General features: G+C 64.1%; 4 protein-coding genes across 5 annotated transcripts; 3 read left to right on the plus strand and 1 right to left on the minus strand.

Annotated features, from left to right (window-relative positions):
- Positions 1–990: 990 nt before the first annotated feature.
- LOC121098793 (heat shock protein beta-11-like) lies at positions 991–2116 on the minus strand. The gene has a single exon (XM_040617158.1). The coding sequence runs from the start codon at positions 1889–1891 to the stop codon at positions 1136–1138; it is 756 nt and encodes a 251-aa protein (XP_040473092.1). The 5' UTR covers positions 1892–2116; the 3' UTR covers positions 991–1135.
- Positions 2117–2449: 333 nt separating this feature from the next.
- On the plus strand, positions 2450–3581 carry LOC121098795 (heat shock protein 30C-like). The gene has a single exon (XM_040617160.1). It carries the CDS (start codon positions 2829–2831, stop codon positions 3435–3437), a length of 609 nt encoding a protein of 202 aa, XP_040473094.1. The 5' UTR covers positions 2450–2828; the 3' UTR covers positions 3438–3581.
- A 566-nt stretch (positions 3582–4147) lies between these two features.
- On the plus strand, positions 4148–11341 carry KAT2A (lysine acetyltransferase 2A). Its single transcript, XM_040617115.1, has 18 exons — positions 4148–4728; positions 5473–5596; positions 5720–5865; positions 6241–6330; positions 6442–6623; positions 6909–7100; positions 7199–7305; positions 7450–7557; positions 7643–7779; positions 7914–8122; positions 8202–8328; positions 8614–8724; positions 8805–8948; positions 9084–9198; positions 9308–9344; positions 9468–9531; positions 9742–9826; positions 10058–11341. Exons 1-18 carry the CDS (start codon positions 4489–4491, stop codon positions 10249–10251), a joined length of 2412 nt encoding a protein of 803 aa, XP_040473049.1. The 5' UTR covers positions 4148–4488; the 3' UTR covers positions 10252–11341.
- A 328-nt stretch (positions 11342–11669) lies between these two features.
- DHX58 (DExH-box helicase 58) lies at positions 11670–16191 on the plus strand. 2 transcript variants are annotated; one of them, XM_040617119.1, is made up of 12 exons: positions 11670–11884; positions 11965–12166; positions 12258–12448; positions 12640–12756; positions 13019–13145; positions 13233–13415; positions 13502–13758; positions 13874–14023; positions 14272–14433; positions 14706–14938; positions 15188–15284; positions 15572–16191. In XM_040617119.1, the coding sequence occupies exons 1-12, from the start codon at positions 11717–11719 to the stop codon at positions 15749–15751; spliced, it is 2067 nt and encodes a 688-aa protein (XP_040473053.1). In that variant the 5' UTR covers positions 11670–11716; the 3' UTR covers positions 15752–16191. The 2 variants fall into 2 exon arrangements, with proteins under 2 accessions (XP_040473053.1, XP_040473054.1); XM_040617120.1 differs by having other exon boundaries at positions 11671–11884; positions 14748–14938.
- The last annotated feature ends 4010 nt before the right edge of the window (positions 16192–20201 follow it).

Genomic DNA, 20201 nt, shown 5'->3' on the forward strand with positions numbered 1-20201 from the left:
TGGGATCAGCTCACCTGGTGTGCAGCGGGTGCTGCTTGTCTCTGTTGCCTGCAAGGAGCTTGTGTGCCAGGGGAGCTTGGGACCTCTGTGGGGCATCCCAGGTCTCATTGCTTCTGGTGTGGTTTGGACTGGTGCTGCTGGTTTCTGCAGGCAGCAAGGAACAGACCTGTTGGAGAAGCGCTTCCCTAATCCCAAATCTGAACAATCTTGTGAACACAATGCAAGATGCTGTTGCCATCTGCTGGCTTCTTTTCCTTGGTTCTTGGTTGATGGCTTCGTTTCTGGCTCCTTCCAGGACTGGCTCTCCATCGCTGTGAAGGAGCCTGTGATGTCCTAAGTGGTGTCTCATGCTGCTGAGCTCGGGGGGCTCGTGGCTGGGGACCTGTGGCTAGCTGCAGAGGTGTGCAGCAGGGCTTTGTGGAGCAGATGCCACCTTGCTGTGGGGAAGGGCTGTCCGGGCTCCCAGCAGCTTTAGCACAAACAGGCGTGCCTGCCTGCATACCTGCTGCCTGCCCAGACCTGAGCGCGGGTGGTTACACGATGCCTGGGAATGGGCTTCACCCTCCGTGCTGCTGGGATCTCACAGGGGGCTCCAGCAGCCCCTTTTCAGGGTGGGTGGGGGGGAAGTGGGGCACCCTACACCCAGCCAAGCTGTCTTCCCATTCAGCAGCACTGGCCACCGAGTGAGGGGCTGTGGAGCTGGTGCAGATGCTGTCAGCATGAGGAGGGAGCTGCCTCTGCTCCCCTGCAGGTGAGTGGGGCTGCCTCTCCCCACTTGGCAGATTCCTGCATCCCCCCCCCGCCCCAGAGCAGCAGTGCTCACAGTTCCCTTCCCTCCCTCTGGGTCTGTGGTGGGCCCCATTCTGTGCTGCCCTGAGGCAGCAGGGGAGGTTCTTCCCTCTCTGTGCATCCAGATCCTCTGACATCAAGAGCTGAGACCAGGGCCCAGCCTTCCCATCAGTCAACACCAAGAGAGCACAAGCAGGTTCTATGCAAAAGTATTTTTATTGAATACAAAAACATTCCAGTTTAGTGAAAAAAATGACAACATCGCTGATGGAGCTTGTTTGGGCTAAAACCCGAGACTTGCTGCTGTCTGCACTGGTCCCGCCGTGGGCCGTTGGTTCCCCTCCCGTTACACCCGGGCTTTGTTGGCGGCTCCATCCTCGGAGGCTGGTCCAGGCTGCGGGGCTGCGGGGCTGACCTGGATGGGCACGTTCCTCTCCGGGGCGGCCGGCAGGGCCAGCTTGGGGGCCTCGATGCGGAGCTGCCCCTCCTTGGACAGGGAGCAGGTCAGCGCCTCGGCGTCCACCTCCTCGGGCACGTCCCACTCCCGCTTCAGCACCTCGTACTTGTAGGAGAAGGAGCCCTTCTCATCGACGTTCTGCGTCTCCTTCTGCCCCACCAGCACCACCTTCCTGCCCACCACCTTCACCGACAGCTGCTCGGGAGCGAAGTTCTTGACGTCTTGGCAGACGGAGAAGCCCTCGCCGGAGCCCTGGGTCAGGGTCGTGCTGGTGCTCGGGGCTCGCTCCATGACAGCGGCTCCTTGGCTGCTCAGGAGCTGCTCGAAGCTGCTCATGAACTCCCGAGCTTTCTCCATCTCCTGCTGCAGCTCAGTGAAGATGGTCTCTGCGTGCGGCCAGAGGGTCCTCACTGTGCCCAGGCGGCTGGCCAGGGAGCTGGAGGCAAATGGTGCGAGGTGCATGCGGCAAAGCATCTCTGCTGCTGTTGCTGCTGTTGTTGCTGCTGCTGCTGCTGCTGCTGCTGCTGCTGCTGCTGCTGCTGCTGCTGCTGCTGCTGCTGTCCCGTCTCCAGTGAGCTGGGAACACTCTGCCCCGGCACTGCCGCCTGTGGCTTTTATTCCCCTTCCCGGGAGGAGTGGCCTCATCCTGTACAGCACGTCATCCTCTGGCGAAGAGTTCAGCTCTTTCCAGCCCGTTCCAGCTCATTCTTCTTACTCATCCATGAGGAGAGGCACCTCTTACGTCGTGCCCGGCATACCTTCGCCCTTAGTCTTGCAGCTCTGCTCTCCTGGCTTATAATTAGCAGCATCACCTCAGGCTCCGAACGGGATGCCTGAGACACCCCTGCCAAAAATCTGTGGCCTTTCTGCTTCCCAGGCAGGCAGCGGGGCTGGGCTCCTCCCTGCCTTGCCCTGCCTTGCCTGTGGCCTGTTCCCTCCCTACCTGTAGGCAGGAGACCCCCTCTGCCCCCTGCCCCATTTGCAGGCCCCTCAGCTGCTGGAGGGACACCAGAACCCAGCCTGTGGTCCCCTCCCCAGGCAGGGTGCACAGGCGAGGTGCTGAGGGGCCAGGATGGGATAGCGGCCAGCCTCAGCGATGCGGGGGGGAGTGGGGGGGCTGGAAAGTGCGAGAGGCATCTGGCAGCGGGTGACGTATTAACACATTGTTTAAAGGGTGGCACCGTCCTTACACTGCTGGCACAGCGTGACCTGCAGCCTGCCGAGCCCCCGGGCGCGGGGGCCAGGGAGGGCTTTACTGACCCCCGGCTGGGGGTCCCGCAGGCGTTGCTACATCACGGTGGCTCTGCAGAAACACGAGCTCCCAGCGGTGACCGCAGCTCCCTATTTGCGGCATGTGACGCGTCCCCAGAAGCAGGCGCTGCTATTTTGGCTGGTGGATGATCAGTTTCTCAAAAATAGGCGATGGCTCCAGGAGGGTGCGTGGGGAGAGAGCGTTCTGGAAGGGGCACACCCCTGGGCAGGGGAGGATAAAACCTGCCGCTCCCCAGCCCCGGCTCAGCACCGCTCCAGTCCCTGCACAGAGCAGAGCCGCAGCGCACACCGGGAGCACACACCAGCAGAGATGCTTTGCCGCCTGCACTTTATGCCGCCCACATCCAGCTCGCTGTTCCCATGGCTGGGACCCATCCGCACTCTCTGGCCACATCCAGGCACCCTCTTCGCTGAGCTGGAGCGGGAGCTGCGGCTGGAGATGGAGAGGGCTCGGGAGTTCATGAGCAGCTTCGAGCAGTTCCTGAGCAGTGGGAGCAGCCCCAGCCGACTCAGCATCGCTGCGGAGCGAGCCCCGAGCACCAGCGCAGCCCTGACCCAGGGCTCCAGCGAGGGCTTCTCCGTCTGCCAGGATGTGAAGGACTTTACGCCCGAGCAGCTGTCGGTGAAGGTGGTGGGCAGGAAGGTGGTGCTGGTGGGGCAGAAGGAGTCGCAGAGCACGGATGAGAAGGGCTCCTTCTCCTACAAGTACGAGGTGCTGAAGCGGGAGTGGGACGTGCCCGAGGAGGTGGACGCCGAGGCGCTGACCTGCTCCCTGTCCAAGGAGGGGCAGCTCCGCATCGAGGCCCCCAAGCTGGCCCTGCCGGCCGCCCCGGAGAGGAACGTGCCCATCCAGATGGGGCCGGCGGTGGCCCAGCCGACAGCCAGCACCGACGATGGAGCCGAGCGGGCCAAGGCGTGATGGGGAGCGGCACGGGGCCGGGCTGAGCCCGGCTGCCAGGGCAGCTGCTGGCCGCAGAGCGAGGCTGCGCGCTAGCCCAGCGAGGGGAGTTTCTGCACAAAATATGTAGCTTTTTTGATATGTAATAAATATTCCTGACTTTTATTTGCACGGTTTCTGTGTTTGCTGGTCTCGCCTGGCCCCCTGTGCTTGCCATGCTGCTGGCTGTGCCCCTGCAGGACGATGGCAGCCCGGGGAGCCGGGCTGTGCTGGCAGGGGGCAGGTCCCTGGCAGCTCCCCCAGCCCAGCCGTGGCAGAGGAGGTTGGCTGAGGGGCTGCAGCACATGCACTGCGCTGAGCATCCCCCCGGGGGGGCACCGAGCATCCCCCCGAGGGGACCCCCAGCATCCCCCTGAGGGGGCCCCGAGCCCCCGAGGCAGCCTTTGGCCCCCAGACACCCATTTTCGGGACGGTGCTGGCACACTCCCGTGCGGTACCCGTGCCGCGCCGTGCCGTGCCGCCCCCTCCATTGCTCGCACCTTCCAGGCGCTGCGCTCTCCTTCGCGGCCCTTCGGCGGCAAGTGGGCGTGGCCTCCCATAAGTGGGCAGGAGGGGGCGGGCCCACAGCACATAGATAGCGGAGGTGGGCGTGCCGGACTGGGCGTGGCTTCACGCCATATTTGGTGAAAAAGGCGGGGCCTCGCGCCATATTTGGCAGAGGCTGCGGCGGAGAGGCGCGCCTCTCCGCGTCGAGCACTGCCGAACCGGGCACGGTACCGGTTGCGGTACCGGAGGGGGGAACTTCTCTAGGCAGCGATGGCCCCGCGCCGCCGGCACGGCCCCGCGAGGGGCTCTCGGGGTGGTTGGTCCCCGTTGAGCCCGGACCTCGATCTCTCCGTGGCGGGTTCACGCCGCCCGCAGCCTCGGTGGGAGTTCCGCTCCCGCTCGGGGCTGCAGGCGGCTAGATCCGGCCCCGGGAGCACCGGACCCACCCCCCCGCCGCTACGGACTACCGATCCCGGCGTGCCTGGCGCGCAGGCGCAGTGAGCGCGGGGCGCACGCCGGGCCCGGCATGGCGGAGCCGGAGGCCGCGCAGCCCGGGCGGCCCCCGCCGGCTCCGGGGGCGGCGGCGGCGGGGAGCGGCGGGGCGGGGAGCGGAGCGGCGGGGGCGGCGGCGGGGGGAGCGGGGACCAGCGACCCGGCGCGGCCCGGGCTGAGCCAGCAGCAGCGGGCGAGCCAGCGCAAGGCGCAGGTGCGCGGGTTCCCCCGCGGCAAGAAGCTGGAGAAGCTGGGGGTCTTCTCGGCCTGCAAGGTGGGCTGGGGGCACCGGGCCCTGCATGGGCGAGGTGCGGGGTGCGGGGGGTACAAGGATGTGCGTGGGTGTGGGTGCATGGGCAGGGGTGCAGGAGGAGTGTGCAAGGCTGTGTATGAGTGCGGGTGCAGGAGGGAGGTACGAGGGTGGGCATTGGTGGAGGGGTGCAGGAGCAGGGCGCAGGAGGGGGGTGCAAGCATGTGCATGGGTGAGGGTGCAGGAGTGGGCGGTGGGGGGGTGCATGGATGTGCATGGGTGAGGGGATGCAGGAGTGGGGTGCGAGGATGTGCATAGGTGCGAGGATGTGCATGGGTGGGGGGATGCAGGAGTGGGGTGCGAGGATGTGCATGGGTGGGGGGATGCAGGAGTGGGGTGCGAGGATGTGCATGGGTGGGGGGATGCAGGAGTGGGGTGCGAGGATGTGCAGGGGGTGCAGGAAGGAGATGCTAGGCTGTGCATGGGTGGGGGTGCAGGAGGAGTGCTGCGTTGTGTAAGGGAGATGCAAGGACATCCATGAGCCTGGGCTGCAGAATCCTGGGGCTGCATGCAGGGGAACTGTGAGAGTGTTAGGGTGCAGGTATATGCAGGATGGGTGCTGGGGAAAGCTGGGATGGATAAACTGGGATGGGTGGGACAGGCAGAGGTGACTCGTGGGGGGAATTGTTTGGCCAGAGAAGGTGGCAGCCTTGGCATGAGGCAATGCGTGGGCCGCTGTGTGACGGCCTCTGCCATCCCTCATCCCAGGCCAATGACGCCTGCAAGTGCAACGGCTGGAAGAACCCCAACCCTCCCACTGCCCCCCGTATGGACCTGCAGCAGCCGGTGACCAACCTGAGCGAGCCCTGCCGGAGCTGCAGCCATGCGCTGGGTAACACCACCATGGGGCACCTGGGACCACTGCCCCTTGCCCCAGGAACCCCCCTCCCCTAGGGAGGGGTGGTGATGCTGACCCCTCCAGTCTCACTGTGGTGTGGTTGTCTCTCTGCTGCAGCGGACCATGTGTCCCACCTGGAGAACGTCTCGGAGGAGGAGATCAACCGGCTGCTGGGCATGGTGGTGGATGTGGAAAACCTCTTTATGTCGGTGCACAAGGAGGAGGACACGGACACCAAGCAGGTGTATTTCTACCTGTTCAAGGTGCGTCTGGGGCTGGGCACGTCTCTCTGCGCCGCGATGCTGCAGAGCAGGGGCTGCTGTCCCACTGCTCGTCCTCTGTCTGCTCCGCTGGCAGCCAGCCCACCGGCCCAGCCAGGGAGCTGGAACACTTACCCTGTCCTGGGAGCGACTGCTCTCCCGGCCTCGAATTCCCCTGGGAGGAAGGTTTCCAGGGAAGGAACAGGCTGAGGTGGACACCGGCACCTTCCTGGCTGTGTAAATGAGCGCAGCCCCACGGCTGCCCTCTGCAGCCTCCACCGCTCGCTGTGTGCCTGGTTACGGGACTCCAGTAACCTGGTCCTCGCTGTGTGCCTGGTCCTTGGGACTCCAGTAACCGTGTCCGACGGTGTCTCGCAGCTCCTGCGGAAGTGCATCCTGCAGATGAGCCAGCCTGTGGTCGAGGGGTCCCTGGGGAGCCCCCCCTTCGAGAAACCAAACATCGAACAGGTGAGGCTGCTGACTTGTCCTGTGTTTTGCTGCTCTTGTATGGCCCCCTCCCCCTTTGAGGGGCAGCGCTGAAGGGTCAGGTGCCCCTCCACTGCCCCTTCCTCTCCCCAGGGAGTCCTGAACTTCGTCCAGTACAAGTTCAGCCACTTGCCACCCAAGGAGCGGCAAACCATGTACGAGCTCTCCAAGATGTTCCTGCTCTGCCTCAACTACTGGAAGCTGGAGACACCGTCCCAGTTCCGGCAGCGCTCGCAGAACGATGATGTGGCCACCTACAAGGTCAACTACACAAGGTGAGAGTGGGAGGGGGTCTGAGCCAGACAGCATGGGGGTCTGCCTGCCCCTGCACCGGGCTGACCCTGACTCCCAGGGTCTTCTCTCCCCACCTCTCCTGGGTTGCTGGTTTGTTATGAGAGCAGATGTCAGCTGGGGAGACTGCTTCCAAATAACATCAGCCGTGACGCCCCCGTGCTTGCCCTCTTCCTCTCTGCTTCCAGCAGTGTTGTCCCAGGTGGGATGCGGATGCTCTGGGGTTGCTGGTCCCAGCCCTGATACTGGAGTGCATCCTTATCTCCTAGGTGGCTGTGCTACTGCCATGTTCCGCAGAGCTGTGACAGCCTTCCCCGCTACGAGACCACCCACGTCTTTGGGCGCAGCCTCCTCAAGTCCATCTTTACGGTCACCCGCCGGCAGCTGCTGGAGAAGTTCCGGGTGGAGAAGGACAAGCTGGTGCCGGAGAAGCGGACGCTGATTCTCACCCACTTCCCCAAGTAGGTACCCAGTGCGGGGATAGCTGCATCACTGGGGAGGCTCTACTCCCTCGGGGCACTCGCCCACCGAGTGTGGCTGCTGTGCTGCCCCCTGCCAGGTTCCTGTCCATGCTGGAGGAGGAGATCTATGGCGAGAACTCTCCGATCTGGGAGGCTGATTTCACCGTGCCAGCCGCAGAGGGTGCCCAGCTGGTGTCTCGCCCAGGTATCTCAGGGAGCAGCACCCCCCAGCTTTCAGGGAGCTGTAGGGTGAAGGACTGAGGTGTGGGTGAGCCTTGGCTGGTGGCTGGGCTGTCGCAGCGTGATGAGCCGCTTCCTGGCAGTCACGGGCACCCCTGGTCTCTTCCAGCCGCGGTCAGCACCGTTACAGTGCCCAGCACTCCACTCTTCAGCAAGAAGCTCAGCAACAGCAGCTCTGCTGCGAGCATGGATGCCAGCACCCCAGAGCCCCTGCCAGGTAGGGCCGGTGTGAGCCTGGCACTGGGGAAACTGGGACCTCCCTTGGTCCCTCCCGGTGCTGGATGTGCTGCTGTGCTCCTCAGGGGAGAAGCGGAAGCTGCCCGAGAGCCTGACACTGGAAGATGCCAAGCGGATCCGTGTCATGGGAGACATCCCCATGGAGCTGGTGAACGAGGTGATGCTGACCATCACGGACCCTGCTGCCATGCTGGGCCCCGAGGTATGGGGTGGGGGATGCTGAGGTGGCATCGGTGCTTTCCAGGGCCCGCAGAGCTGCTTTCCTCACGTGCCCCTGGCTGGGCTTCCCCCACGGTGGGTATGTGCCAGTCAAACCCCCTGCACTCCCCGCCCCAGACCAGCCTGCTGTCGGCAAACGCGGCGCGGGATGAGACGGCTCGGCTGGAGGAGCGCCGCGGCATCATCGAGTTCCATGTCATCGGCAACTCGCTCTCACAGAAGTCCAACAAGAAGATCCTGATGTGGCTGGTGGGCTTGCAGAACGTCTTCTCACACCAGCTACCACGCATGCCCAAGGAGTACATCACTCGCCTTGTCTTTGACCCGTGCGTGGCTGGGGGGCATGGGGGATGGGGACACGGTGGGGGGGGGCTCCCCTCTCACCCTTGGCCATGCTTCTGGCAGAAAGCACAAGACCCTGGCACTGATCAAGGACGGCCGAGTGATCGGGGGGATCTGCTTCCGCATGTTCCCCACCCAGGGCTTCACGGAGATAGTCTTCTGTGCCGTCACGTCCAACGAGCAAGTGAAGGTGAGAGTGTGGGGAGGTGGGTGGTGGTCATGGCCGTGGGGGTCCCTGGCAGCCCAGCACCGTGGCTGCGGGGTGGTGGGTGGGGGCTCTGGGGGGCAGGATGGTCTCGCTGTAGCTGGGAGGACCCAGGGGTGTCCCAGCCCCTTGGGTAGCCGGACCCACTCAGCGCTGGCCGGCCCCGAGCAGCTGCCTGTGTCAGTGGGTGGGAGGGGGTCACGTGTCCCGACTTGGGCTGCCTGGGGGGCGTTGGGGGGGGGGGTCCCTGTCTCACGGTGGCTTCCCCAGGGCTACGGGACGCACCTGATGAACCACCTGAAGGAGTACCACATCAAGCACAACATCCTCTACTTCCTCACCTACGCAGATGAGTACGCCATCGGCTACTTCAAGAAGCAGGTGGGCTCCTTCCTCCGGGGCAGCTCCTCTCGCCCCCCCCCCGCCTGTCAGCCCCCTCCCACCTGCCCCCTCCCTCCTAGGGCTTTTCCAAGGACATCAAGGTCCCCAAGAGCCGCTACCTGGGCTATATCAAGGACTACGAGGGGGCGACCCTGATGGAGTGTGAGCTGAACCCCCGCATCCCCTACACTGAGCTCTCCCACATCATCAAGAAGCAGAAGGAGGTACAGTGGGTGGGTGGGGGGGTGCTCTGCCTGCTCTGGCCCCTGCCGGCTGCCCCCCGAAGGCAGGGGAGGGGTCCGGAGCATCCTGCAGTCCCTGCTCACCTCCCTGCTTCCAACCCCCCCTTCCCACTGCAGATCATCAAGAAGCTGATAGAGAGGAAGCAAGCGCAGATCCGCAAGGTCTATCCCGGCCTGACCTGCTTCAAGGAGGGCGTGCGGCAGATCCCCATCGAGAGCGTCCCCGGCATCCGTGAGTCCCCCCGGCTTCTGCTGGGGAGGGGCTGGCAGGCAGGAGGGCTCCGTCCTCCCTTGCCCGCGGGCCTGGGGCAGCTGTGGTGATGTTGATGCTTGCCTTCTAGGAGAAACGGGATGGAAACCACTGGGGAAGGAGAAGGGGTGAGTGCTGCGTGGTGGGATGGATGGGGCTCGGCTCAGGCTGCTCCTCACTCCTGGTCTGGGATGGGGAGGTGGGGATGGGGAGAGGCTGCCCACCCTTGGGCTGATGGTTTTGTCCTGCAGAAAAGAGCTGAAGGACCCGGACCAGCTCTACAACACCCTGAAGAACCTCCTGGCCCAGATCAAGGTGCGGGCAGGAGGGGACCCTCTGCTCTGCGGTGCCCATCCCCCCTGACAGCTCTCGGAGCTGCTTCCCCTGGGCCAGGCTGTCCTGGGCTCTGCCCTTGGGGGGGCAGGGGGGTGACCCAGGCGCAGGGGGAGCAGGACTCCTCGGTGCTGGTGCAGGCAGGTGCTGCGTGTGCTTGCTCCTGTAACCGGCCCCCCACCCTCTCCCCAGACCCACCCCAGCGCGTGGCCCTTCATGGAGCCCGTGAAGAAGTCGGAGGCGCCGGATTACTACGAAATCATCCGCTTCCCCATCGGTAGGTGGTTGTGCCCAGGCCCCCGGGGCAGGATGGTGGGGAGAGGGCTGAAGACACCCCTCCCCACCACCCGCCATCACAGGGTCTGCTGGAGAGTCATGGTTGGGATGATGGGGTGCTGGGAACCCTGGGGCAGTCCAGGAGAGAGGGACGAGCCAGGACCCTTGGTGTCCAGTTCCATGGCTGGGGGGGTGCAGAGGCTTGGGGAACCTGACCCTTCCCCACCCCCAGACCTGAAGACCATGACAGAGCGCCTGAAGAACCGCTACTACGTCACCAAGAAGCTGTTCATCGCCGACCTGCAGCGCATCATCACCAACTGCCGCGAGTACAACCCGCCCGACAGCGACTACTGCAAGTGTGCCAACACCCTGGAGAAGTTCTTCTACTTCAAGCTCAAGGAGGGGGGGCTCATCGACAAGTAGGGGAGCTGGCCTGGACCCGCCTTGGCCACCAGCCCCCCCACGGGAGGGACGGGGCTGCCTGTGGGACCCAGCCCTGCTGCATGGGCAGGGGCTGCTGGAGGGGTTATTGCTGCTGAGCAGCCTGGGGGAGCTGGCCCTTCCTTCTGGGGGGGCGAGGGGGCTGGGGGGTGCCTGGTGCTCTTATCCCCGAGCTGTTGGCTGTCTGTCCTGGGGGCTGTAAGCAGCGGGGCTGGAGCCACCTCATCAGGATCTGCCCAGGGCAGGGGCCGCGTTGCGTTCCTGCCTCTCCCAGGGGGCTGGGACCCCCACCCTGCCCAGCACCAGTGCTTCTCTCCTCCCCAGGGTCGTGCCTTCTGCCCTGGCTCTCGGTGATGGGGCAGGGGCACACAAGTGCTTTGGTTTTCTTCTCCCGTCCACGCACAGGCAGCTTCTGCCCCTCGTATTGAATGTACGGCAGGGCTCAGCCCTGCCCGCCCCGGGCTGGGGGCAGGGATGCTGCTTGTCGTCCAGGGTCCTGCTTGGGAGGGGGTGCTCTGCCCTTGCACCCCCCAGCTCCTGCTGCCTCTATCAGCTCTTCCCTCCCCCCGAGGGCAGCTCTGCCTGCTCCTGCTGCCAGCCAGGCCTGCCCCTTGCGTGGCCAGGGGTTGGGGGGGTGCTGGCAGCCCTGGCTGCTGGGGCTGTGGGGTGCCTGGCGCTGTGGTGGCCCCTGCACCCCCTGCTCTGCCCCAGCCGGTAGCCAGCCTCTGCACTGGGGTGCAGGGATGGCTCTTGCCCACCTTCCCCCCCCTGCCCTCTCCTTGCGCCTCGTGGGCCGTGTTGCCATACCCCTTGGGTGCTGGCCTGGGGAGCGCCTGGCCCCAGCATTGGTTTGTCCCCCACTCTCGCTTGGTCCCTTGCTGCCTTGTCCCATCCTCCCCCTGCTGTCATCACTGGGTGGGCACTGGTGATGCTCTGTGGCTCACTGGGGTGGGACCAGCCCCCTCCACACATCTCTGCCACCCATTCCACTTGACTGTTGGTTTTGTTTGTTTTCTGGGTCGTGTTGTTTTTTTTTTTTTTTGTTGTACGTTGTCTTTTTTTTTTTTTTTTTTTTTAAATAAATGTCCTTGTGCAGACCTAGCTGTGTCCTGGAGTCTGGCCCTGCAGCCTGGGTTGTGGGGGATGTTTGAGGCAAGGGCGAGGGACAGGAGCAGCTCGGAGCGGGGAGCATGCGGAGAGCCCCTGGGCTGGGCGTACTGGGCTGAACTGGGGGGGCTGGGAAGCGGGGTTGGGGAGTGCTGCAGTGGGGCGGCTGGGGGAGCTCCCCGGTTTCTGTTTCGGTTTCTGCCCGTGGCTGGGGCTCCCGGAGGGGGGTTCACGAGCGGCTGGGCTCGGGCTGGCAGCGCGGCCGGCGGGGCCCCCCCTGGCTGGGGCTCCAGCGGGATGCGCCGCCCCCAGTTTCGTTTCCCAGCTGGGGCCGGCAGGGATGGAGCTGCGGGGGTACCAGCTGGAAGCGGTGGCCCCGGCCCTTGGGGGCTGCAACACCATCATCTGGCTGCCCACGGGTGCCGGCAAGACCCGCGCCGCCGTCTACGTCTGCCAGCAGCACCTGGAGAGCCGGGTGGGCGGCAGGGTGGCCGTGCTGGTCAACAAGGTGCCCCCCAACCCTGCCCTGGGGATCACTGGGTTGTGGTGCTGGGCTGGTGCTGAGCAGGGGGGGTCTCTTGGGCTCAGGTGCATCTGGTGGACCAGCACGCCAAGAAGGAGTTCCATGCGCTGCAGGACACCTTCAGGGTGACGGCCATCAGTGGGGACAGCAGCCAGAAGTCCTTCTTCGCCTGCATGGTGAAGCAGAGCGATGTTGTCATCTGCACGGCCCAGATCCTGCACAACGCGCTGGTCAGCGAGGAGGAGGACATGCACGTGGAGCTGACAGGTGGGCACAGGACCCCAGGCGATGCTCTCCCCACGGCTGGGCTGGGCTGGGCTGGGGGGCTCACCTCGCTCCCCTCTCTCACCCGGTGCAGATTTCTCACTGCTGGTGATAGACGAGTGTCACCACACGCAGAAGGAAGCCGTCTACAACAAAATCATGCTGAATTATCTCCAGCGCAAGCTCAGTGGGCAGCAGGATCTGCCACAGGTCCTGGGACTGACGGCATCCCCTGGCACCGGGGGGGCAACCTCCTTTGAGGGGGCTGTAGAGCACATCCTGCAGGTGGGTCCTGTGCCCCCCATCCTGTGCCAAGACAGGGCACAGCGACCTGGCACAGCTTCCCCTGGGTGTAGCAGGGTGTTCCTCAGGGTGGGTGTTGGTAAGCTGGGTGGCCCAGGGCAGATGTCCCCAAATTTACGGGGCTGCCAGCGAGCACCGTGTCACCTGGAAGTGGGGTGGGGTCTCGCCCTCAGATCTGCGCTAACCTGGACGTCAAGAAAATCGCGTCGGTGCAGGAGGAGGCGCAGCACCTGCAGAGCCACGTCCCCCAGCCCATGAAGCAGTATGACCTGTGCCAAGAGAGAGCGCAGGTGAGGGCAGCTGTAGGGGCTGGAAGACGAGACCCCCAAGCCCTGCTGAGCTGGGGGGCTGCGTCCCCCTGTCTGCTTAGCTCATGCCAGTGCGAGGAATTGATTGATCCAGAGCTTTGGTGCAGAGGGATCCAATAACCATCTGGGTGCTGCCATGCAAACAAGCCCCCAACCCCAGCCCAGGCACTCTGGGCTGTGCCTCCGAGACCATGCAGAACAGTGTTTCCAGTTCCTCGGGTCCTGAGCCCCTCTCTGCTCCCAGGACCCCTTTGGCGAGCAGCTGAAGGAGATGATGGAGCAGATCCAGCAGTACATGGAGATGCCTGGCCTGCCTCAGAACTTTGGCACACAGATTTACGAGCAGCACATCGTGGAGCTGGAGAAGAGAGGTGAGGAGGCGGCAGGGCGGGTGCAGCAGGGCAGAGCTGGCAGCCACGGGGACATGCCGTGACCATGGCACACCCGGCCCTTGCCAGGCGCCGAGACCTTTTGTCGCAAGATGCGGGTGTGTGCGCTGCACTTGCGCAAGTACAACGACGCGTTGCTGATCAACGACACGGTGCGGATGATCGACGCCTTCCAGTGCCTCCAGCAGTTCTATGCCACCGAGAGGGACACCAAGGACCCCACCGAACAGTTCCTCACCGCACTGTTTGAGGGTAACAGAGGGGCCTGGGCGGGGGGGTCGGTGCTGGCTGCATTCAGAGGGTGGGGGGCCCCCATGACACCCCGCTTGCCTGCACAGAGAACAGGGCGACCCTGCGGGCGCTCGCTGGGGACCAGCGCTATGAGAACCCCAGGCTGGGCAAGCTGGAGGAGATCCTGCAGGAACATTTCCAACCCCTGGGAACTTCTCGCGGCATTGTCTTCACCAAGACCCGGCAGAGCGCCCACAGCCTGCTCAGCTGGCTGCAGGACACGGCCGCGCTCTGCGGGCAGCACATCAGGGCCGCTGTCCTCACCGGCGCCGGCTACAGCAACCAGACCAGGCACATGACGCAGGTGAGTGGAGGGTGGGATGGAGCTGGACCGACCCTTCTCCGCACGCTTTGTGGGTGCTGCCCCGGGGCTCGGAGCCCTGTGCAGCTGCTGAAGCATCTCCCTCCTCTTCCCCCAGAACGAGCAGCAGGATGTGATCGAGCTGTTCCGCAAGGGAGCCCTCAACCTGCTCTTCTCCACCAGCGTGGCCGAGGAGGGCCTGGATATCCCTGAGTGCAACATCGTGGTTCGCTATGGGCTGATGACCAATGAGATCGCCATGATGCAGGTACCTGCCTGGGCTCCCTCTGGCCACTCTGCCCAGATGCCCCAAAGCCACAAGGATGGGACACAGTCGCATCCCACAGCTGCTGGCAGCTCCCTGGGGGTGAACCCAGCCCCTGGCAGAGCATCTCCTTGGCAAGGCACGGAGGAGTGCACAGGGTGGATCCATCCCCACAGGGTGGTGTGGGGAGGCAGGGGGGGCCAGCCATGTCCCTCCTCTGCTGACTGCAGCATTTGGCACTTCTGCTGCAGGCCCGGGGCCGTGCCCGTGCCAAGAACAGCGTCTACTCCGTCCTCGCCAAAGCCAACAGCAGAGAGGTCTTCCGTGAGCTGCTCAACGAGGACCTCGTGGAGCTCATGGAGAGGGCCATCAGAGCAGTGCAAGCCATGCCTGAGCAGGAGTACCGCCTCAAGGTGAGCGCTGGGTGCTGCCCTGGGCACCAGGAGGGCCAGGCAGCTGCTGCCCGCATCTGATGCTTGGGCACTGCCTTCTGCGCCCTGGTTTTGGCTGCCTGCTCTCCCCTTGGAGCAGCACCGGCTCCTGGGAGGGGGTAGCATCAGGTGCACGGGGCAGCGTGTGCCCACCCTGTCCTGTCTGTCCTGCCACGCAGCTTGCACTCTCTGGGACGGTGCATCTCTGTGTGGCTGTGTGTCTTGCCATGCCTGCCATCTGTCTGTGCCCGTAGCCCTGCCCTGACCCCTGTCCTCCCCCTCCGGGCCCTCTGCAGATCAGCGAGCTGCAGCAAATTGCTGTTGCCAGCTGGCTAATGAAGGAAGCCAGGATCAGTGAGAGGAGGCAGCTGCACGACCCCGACGCTGTTTACCTCTACTGCGTCAACTGCAACACGGCAGTGTGCCGCGGCAGCGACATCCGCACCGTGGAGGGCATGCACCACGTTAACATCAACCCCAACTTCGGGTAGGAGCTGGGCGCTGGCGGGGGCGAGCGGGTGCAGACCAGCTGGCAGGCATCGCTTGCATGAGCTGCCCCACTTTCCCCCCAGGACGGGCAGGGGGTGGCAGCAGCTTGCTGCCAGCTTTTTCTTGGGGACAGTGGTCCAGGGAGATCGTGGGGGCTTTGTGGACTTTGTGACTATGGGAGCACATGCGCTGCCCTATTTCTGTCCCCTGGACCATTGTCCTTAGAGTGTCTTTTCGTTCCTTGCAGGTTGTATTACAGAGTTTCCTCTGGGAAAATACAGTTCCAGCGGGCTTTCAAAGACTGGGAGCCCGGCTGTCGCATCATGTGCAGTGAGTGCAGCCAGGTGAGTGTGGCAACCCCCCCGTGGCTGCAGCCCAGTTGGAACTGGAGGGACAGGAGGGGCTGTGCCTTGTTCCCCAGCTCCTGGTTGAGGGATGGAGCTGTATGTCCCTTCGACACGTGCCCGTGTGACGTGCCTGCTGCACATGCAGGATGTGGACATGGGCAGCTGTCTCCGAAGGGGATGTGACCTGGCAGCAAGGAGCTGCCTCCATCCCGGGGCTGTGTGGCCCTGCAGCCTGGGGATGCTGCGCTGCAGGCTGCATGACTGTCCCCTCCCTGCCCACACAGGAGTGGGGAATGGAGATGATCTACCGGCAGGTGAAGCTGCCCATCCTCTCCATCAAAAACTTCGTGGTGGAGACGCCGGCTGAGAAGAAGAAGTACAAGAAGTGGAGCAGTGTGACATTCCCCGTCAAGGAGTTTGACTATGTGGAGTACTGCTCTAGCATCCACGGCCAGCTCTTGTAGCACAGACTCTGCTCAGAAGACGACTATTCCCAGCCCACTTTCTGGGATAGCAGGACCCTTCCCATCGCCCTCAGCATGGGACCTTCCCTCCAGGCTCATGCAGTCAGTGCTCCCTTGTTCCTCGCTGGACTGATCTGCTGCAGCACATCCCTTGCTACAGCTGCAGCTGCAGGAGGAGGCTTTGCTGCACCCATGCAGGAAGGATGAGACACTGGGATGGGAAAGCACTGGGAATCTTTCCCTGCTGGCAGCTGCTCCCCATGGCGCTGCGTTCCCCCTCCTGCCCTCCAGCACTGTGGGGCACGGGGGGTGTCTCCACAACCCTGCCAGGAGAACCAGCCATTTCACAGGGGCTCAGGACATGGCCCAGCGTTTCTCCGGCAGCCTCTGGTCCGCTTGTTGTCCCGATGTCCCTCTATTAAAAACGGGTGTGCGCTGGGGCTGGGGGAAGTGTCGGCAGCTTCACTTCTTGTGAGAGCCGGTGGGCTCCGTCTGGGACAGCCCTTGCACCCAGCCCGACCCCCGCATTGCCTGCGGGAGAGCCAGACCCCACCGCCCACCGCGCTGGCAGCGCAGGGGTCCCCGGGGAGGCACCTGTGGGTGCCCCAAGTGGCTGCAGACAGCGGACCCACCCGAGACCAAACCTCCCTGGGGCGCAGAATGAGAGCGCCTCCGGGGCGGCTCAGTCCTGCAGGACTCGCATGGAGCTGCGGGTGGGTTTGACCTTGGCCGAAATGCCCGGGGGTCCCTGCCCCGGCAGCTGGGGGGTCCCCGCGGGGCTCAGCTGGGGCCACCCCGGGCGCGCTGGGCTCGCCGGACCCCTTCGAGCTGGGGATGCTGAGGGAGCGGCGGGGCCCCCAGAGCTCGGGGCCGGGGGGGTCGGGGCGGGGGGCTCGGCGTCCCCGCGGCCCGGCGGGGGTGCTGCAGCCCCGGCCCCGCCGTGCTCTCCCGCCGCCGGTCGCTAGAGGGAAGCCCCGGCCCGGCTGCGGGCAACGGGCGATGCCCGGGGAGCCCCGGGCGGGGGGGCGCGGGGCAGCGGGCCCCGAGGGGGCCGCCCGCCGGCGGGGGGATGCTCAGCCCGTGCCGGGCGGGGGGCTGCGGCGCTCGCACCCGCCGCTCCGTGCGTGCCCCCCTCCCCGCGGGACCCGGCCACGCGTGTGGGTGCCAGCCCGGGGGTCTCCCGCTCCGGTAAGCAACGCGGTGGCTCGGGGCGGGGGGGTTCGCGGTCCCTCCGTGCTCCCGGTGGGCGCCAGGAGCTCCCGCGGCGGGCGAGGGGCGGCTCGCAGCGGGGACTGCAGGCGAGGGGTCACCAGCCTCCAGGCCCGGGGCTGGGGATGCTGCCGGAGGGGACCCTGGGCTGGGAGCCCCCTGCCGCTCCTGCCTGGCTTTGGAGCAGCATCTTCTGCCCTAATGAGGCGTAGCCCAGTTTCAGGTGATTATCCCCCGGGGAAAACATCCAACCAAACTCTTGTTCATCAAAAACTGGGTAATGAGGCCGTTTGAGTTATTTGTAGCTCTCTGCGGGCTGGGATGGCTTCTCTTACCTCTCCCCAGGCCGGATCCCTCCTGCAGGGACCCCAGAGCGTTTTGCTAAGCTCAAATTGCCCTGGTTTGTGCTGGGAGAATCCAGGCTGTGCGTGAACTCGGTGGGTGCCTGCAGCACTGGGTGGTGCGACCTCTCACCAGCCTAGATGGACCTGGCTGTCCGCTTTGGTGCCCCAAACCAGAATTTCTGCAATATTGACCCAAACTTGCCCATTTTTGAGCCTGACCCTGTGGGGTACAGGGCCAGGACAACAGCACTCTGTGGGACTCTGTGGGTTTTTGCAAATGGGTCTGCATCCAGCCTCTGCTTGTTCCTCCCTCTGCATCCCTGCTTTAACGCCAGCCCCATCTGGCTTCTCCTTCCCGGGGGCTCGGTCACCTTGGGTCTGGCGGCAGGGAGCAGCTGAGCTGCAGCTCTCAGTGCTGCGACCTTGGCCAGCGTCCTTCAGAGCCAGCGTCCTTCAGAGCCAGACTCGTGTGGCTGAGTCCCCAGGCTGCTCATGGCCAGGCCAGCCTGTGTGAGGGTGTGGGTCTGTGCATCCCTGTGACCCCCATTAATCCACCCTGGCTGCCACGGGCAGCCTTCTCCAAGTGCGCGCTGTCGCTGCATCCCTCAGCCCAGGGCAGAGGCAGTGGCTGCTCCCCTCTGATCAGCCATTCAGGTCACTCCCGCATCGATCAGGTCTGGCGTGTGCTGATAAACTGGCTTTGGAGCCCCAGGGGCTCAGGGAGGCTGAAAGTCCATGTTTGACCAGGTCTGTGTGTCGTGGAGCTGCCCGAGCGCAGCCCCAGCCCACTCCCGGCAGGCTCGCCCCCAGCACAGTGTCTTCTCTTGGCACCGCTCTTCCTCCTGCTGTGGGTCAGACCCCCAGCTGGGGGGCCCCCTACTCCCCCCACTCCTTGCACAGCCCGGGTCCCCCCCCGAGGGGGCTGCACCCTGCCCTGTGCCACCCCGCTCCCTCCTCCCTGCAGCACAGCGTGGCCGTGCCCCCACGGATGGAGACAGATGTACCTGACCCTTCAGGCAGTGCCGGGCAGGCTTGTCCTGGGATTAAACAAGCCTGAAGCCCCACTTCACTCCAATTGCCCTTTCAGTAGCCGGGCTGCTGGCCTGGATCTTGTGCACTGACACATCCCTTGTCAATAACCTCTGGATTTAAGCCTGCGGCTTGGAGCATCTTTGCTTATCTCAGCTCCCCAAAGCACTTACATTCCCGGCCGTCATAACTCCCTGCCTGTATGTGGAGACAGCAGCAAACAGCTGCTGCGGCAAGTTTTGTTGGCGAAAGTGCGGCGAAGGTGTTTTCCACCTGCTCTGTTTTCCACCAGCTTCCCGCAGGCTTCCAAGCCAGGACTTGGTGTGGAGATGGGCACAGCCCCAGGACCCAGCACCCCTCGTGCCTCCGGCAGCCGTGTGTGCTCACGGACCAAAGCAAGGGCAGCACAACAACTTATTTTCATACAGCCCATTTCATTTCTCATCTGTGCATCAGAAAGCAACAATTCACCTTCCAATGCACCAGCTGAAGAGCTGAAAGCTCCAGGCTGCTTGGCAGCACCTCACGTTGGCCCTTTCCTGAGGTTGGGTGTCTAGCAGAGACTTCTAGCTCAATCTGTTTAGCTTATGGAAAAGTAGCCTGAGATGTGACTTGATTACAGTGTGCAAGTACCTTCCCAGGGAGAAAACCGCTGGGTATTAAAGGGCTCTTTAACTGAGAGAGGAATAATAAGAACCGAGGGCTTGGAGATCAAGTCAGACAAATTGAAACTCCAAGTCAGGTGCAGGTCTGCAGCAAGGAGGGCGCAGAGCAGCTGGAGCAGGATCCTTGGGGCACCTGTCTCAAAGCGATGCCCTGGCTGGATCCCAGTTCCCCTGGGCTGGGGGTCCTGCCCTGGGGGGGGCTGGCTCCATCCTGCCCCTGTAGCTCTGGCCCTGCGTGGACACCGGCTGGCTGAAGCAGCAGCAGGATGAGGCCGGTGGCATCATGGGGGATGGGGGCCTGAATTTTGCTTCCCAGGCACATCTAAAAATCTTGCTGTCGCATGGTAGCTCTGCCAGAGCCTGGAAGCAAGTCAGGCCCTGAGGTGACCTTTCCCGGGACAGCTGGAGCCTCCCTTTCTGTACCAGGGGAAATTCCAGCCTGGTGAAAACTGCTCGTCACGGAGGAACTCGATCCTGAAAACCAAAAACCCTCTCTCCACGCTGCTCCTATGTGCCCCCCTCCCCTGCTGCTGGGAGCGCGTAGGAGCCCAAAAAGCGCATGGGGACGTCCTCGTCTTGTTCTGCTCCACCGTCCCCGCCACCAACAGCTGCATGTCTAACCATTCGGGAGTTAATCTTGACTGTTAGCATGTCAGGTTGCTGGTGGATTAAACAAGGGGATTAGCATCAAACAATTTCCCTCCCGCCCTGAGCAGGGAGACAGGAAATATAATCACTCTGGTTTTATTCTGCTTAGGCTAAAAAAGCTCCCTGGCATGTGGCTGGGCGATGCCAGCCGTGCCAGCGGCACAGAGAGGCACGTGCCCAGGGCATTGCGGGGGCAACCCTGCCTCTGCCGTGCATGGTCCCCCACCGGCACCATGATGGGGATGCCAAGACCAGGGGCTGGTCCCAGGGGGCTTGGGGAGGTGACCCTGCTGGGTGGCACTCATGTAAACCGCTGCAGCCCCGGGGTGCTGGGTGCTGGATCAGACCAAGCCGTTGCCCAGCTGTGAGGTGTGTGTGTGTGCCCGGGCTAATCTGCTGGGCTGGGGCAGGGGATGCAGCTGCTCATCGGATGCCCCCACAGAGGGCACAGAAGCCGGGGCTGGAGAGGGGGATGCTCCCAGCACCCAGGCAGCCACTGAGCCCCCCCAGCACCTTCCTGCCTGCTGCTCCTGCCAGCCTGGGCTCAGCTGTGGA

Source organism: Falco naumanni, chromosome 18 (genome assembly GCF_017639655.2).
Source record: "Falco naumanni isolate bFalNau1 chromosome 18, bFalNau1.pat, whole genome shotgun sequence".
Classification (NCBI taxonomy): Eukaryota; Metazoa; Chordata; class Aves; order Falconiformes; family Falconidae; genus Falco; species Falco naumanni.

Coding starts and splice junctions, on each gene's coding strand:
- DHX58 (XM_040617119.1), top strand. CDS start 11,717: ATGGAGCTGCGGGGGTACCAGCTGGAAGCGGTGGCCCCGGCCCTTGGG. Junction 12,167..12,257: donor CATGCACGTGGAGCTGACAG/GTGGGCACAGGA, acceptor CACCCGGTGCAG/ATTTCTCACTGCTGGTGATA. Junction 14,939..15,187: donor AACATCAACCCCAACTTCGG/GTAGGAGCTGGG, acceptor CGTTCCTTGCAG/GTTGTATTACAGAGTTTCCT.
- LOC121098793 (XM_040617158.1), bottom strand. CDS start 1,891: ATGAGGCCACTCCTCCCGGGAAGGGGAATAAAAGCCACAGGCGGCAGT.
- LOC121098795 (XM_040617160.1), top strand. CDS start 2,829: ATGCTTTGCCGCCTGCACTTTATGCCGCCCACATCCAGCTCGCTGTTC.
- KAT2A (XM_040617115.1), top strand. CDS start 4,489: ATGGCGGAGCCGGAGGCCGCGCAGCCCGGGCGGCCCCCGCCGGCTCCG. Junction 8,123..8,201: donor ACTCGCCTTGTCTTTGACCC/GTGCGTGGCTGG, acceptor TGCTTCTGGCAG/AAAGCACAAGACCCTGGCAC. Junction 8,725..8,804: donor TCGGCTACTTCAAGAAGCAG/GTGGGCTCCTTC, acceptor CCTCCCTCCTAG/GGCTTTTCCAAGGACATCAA.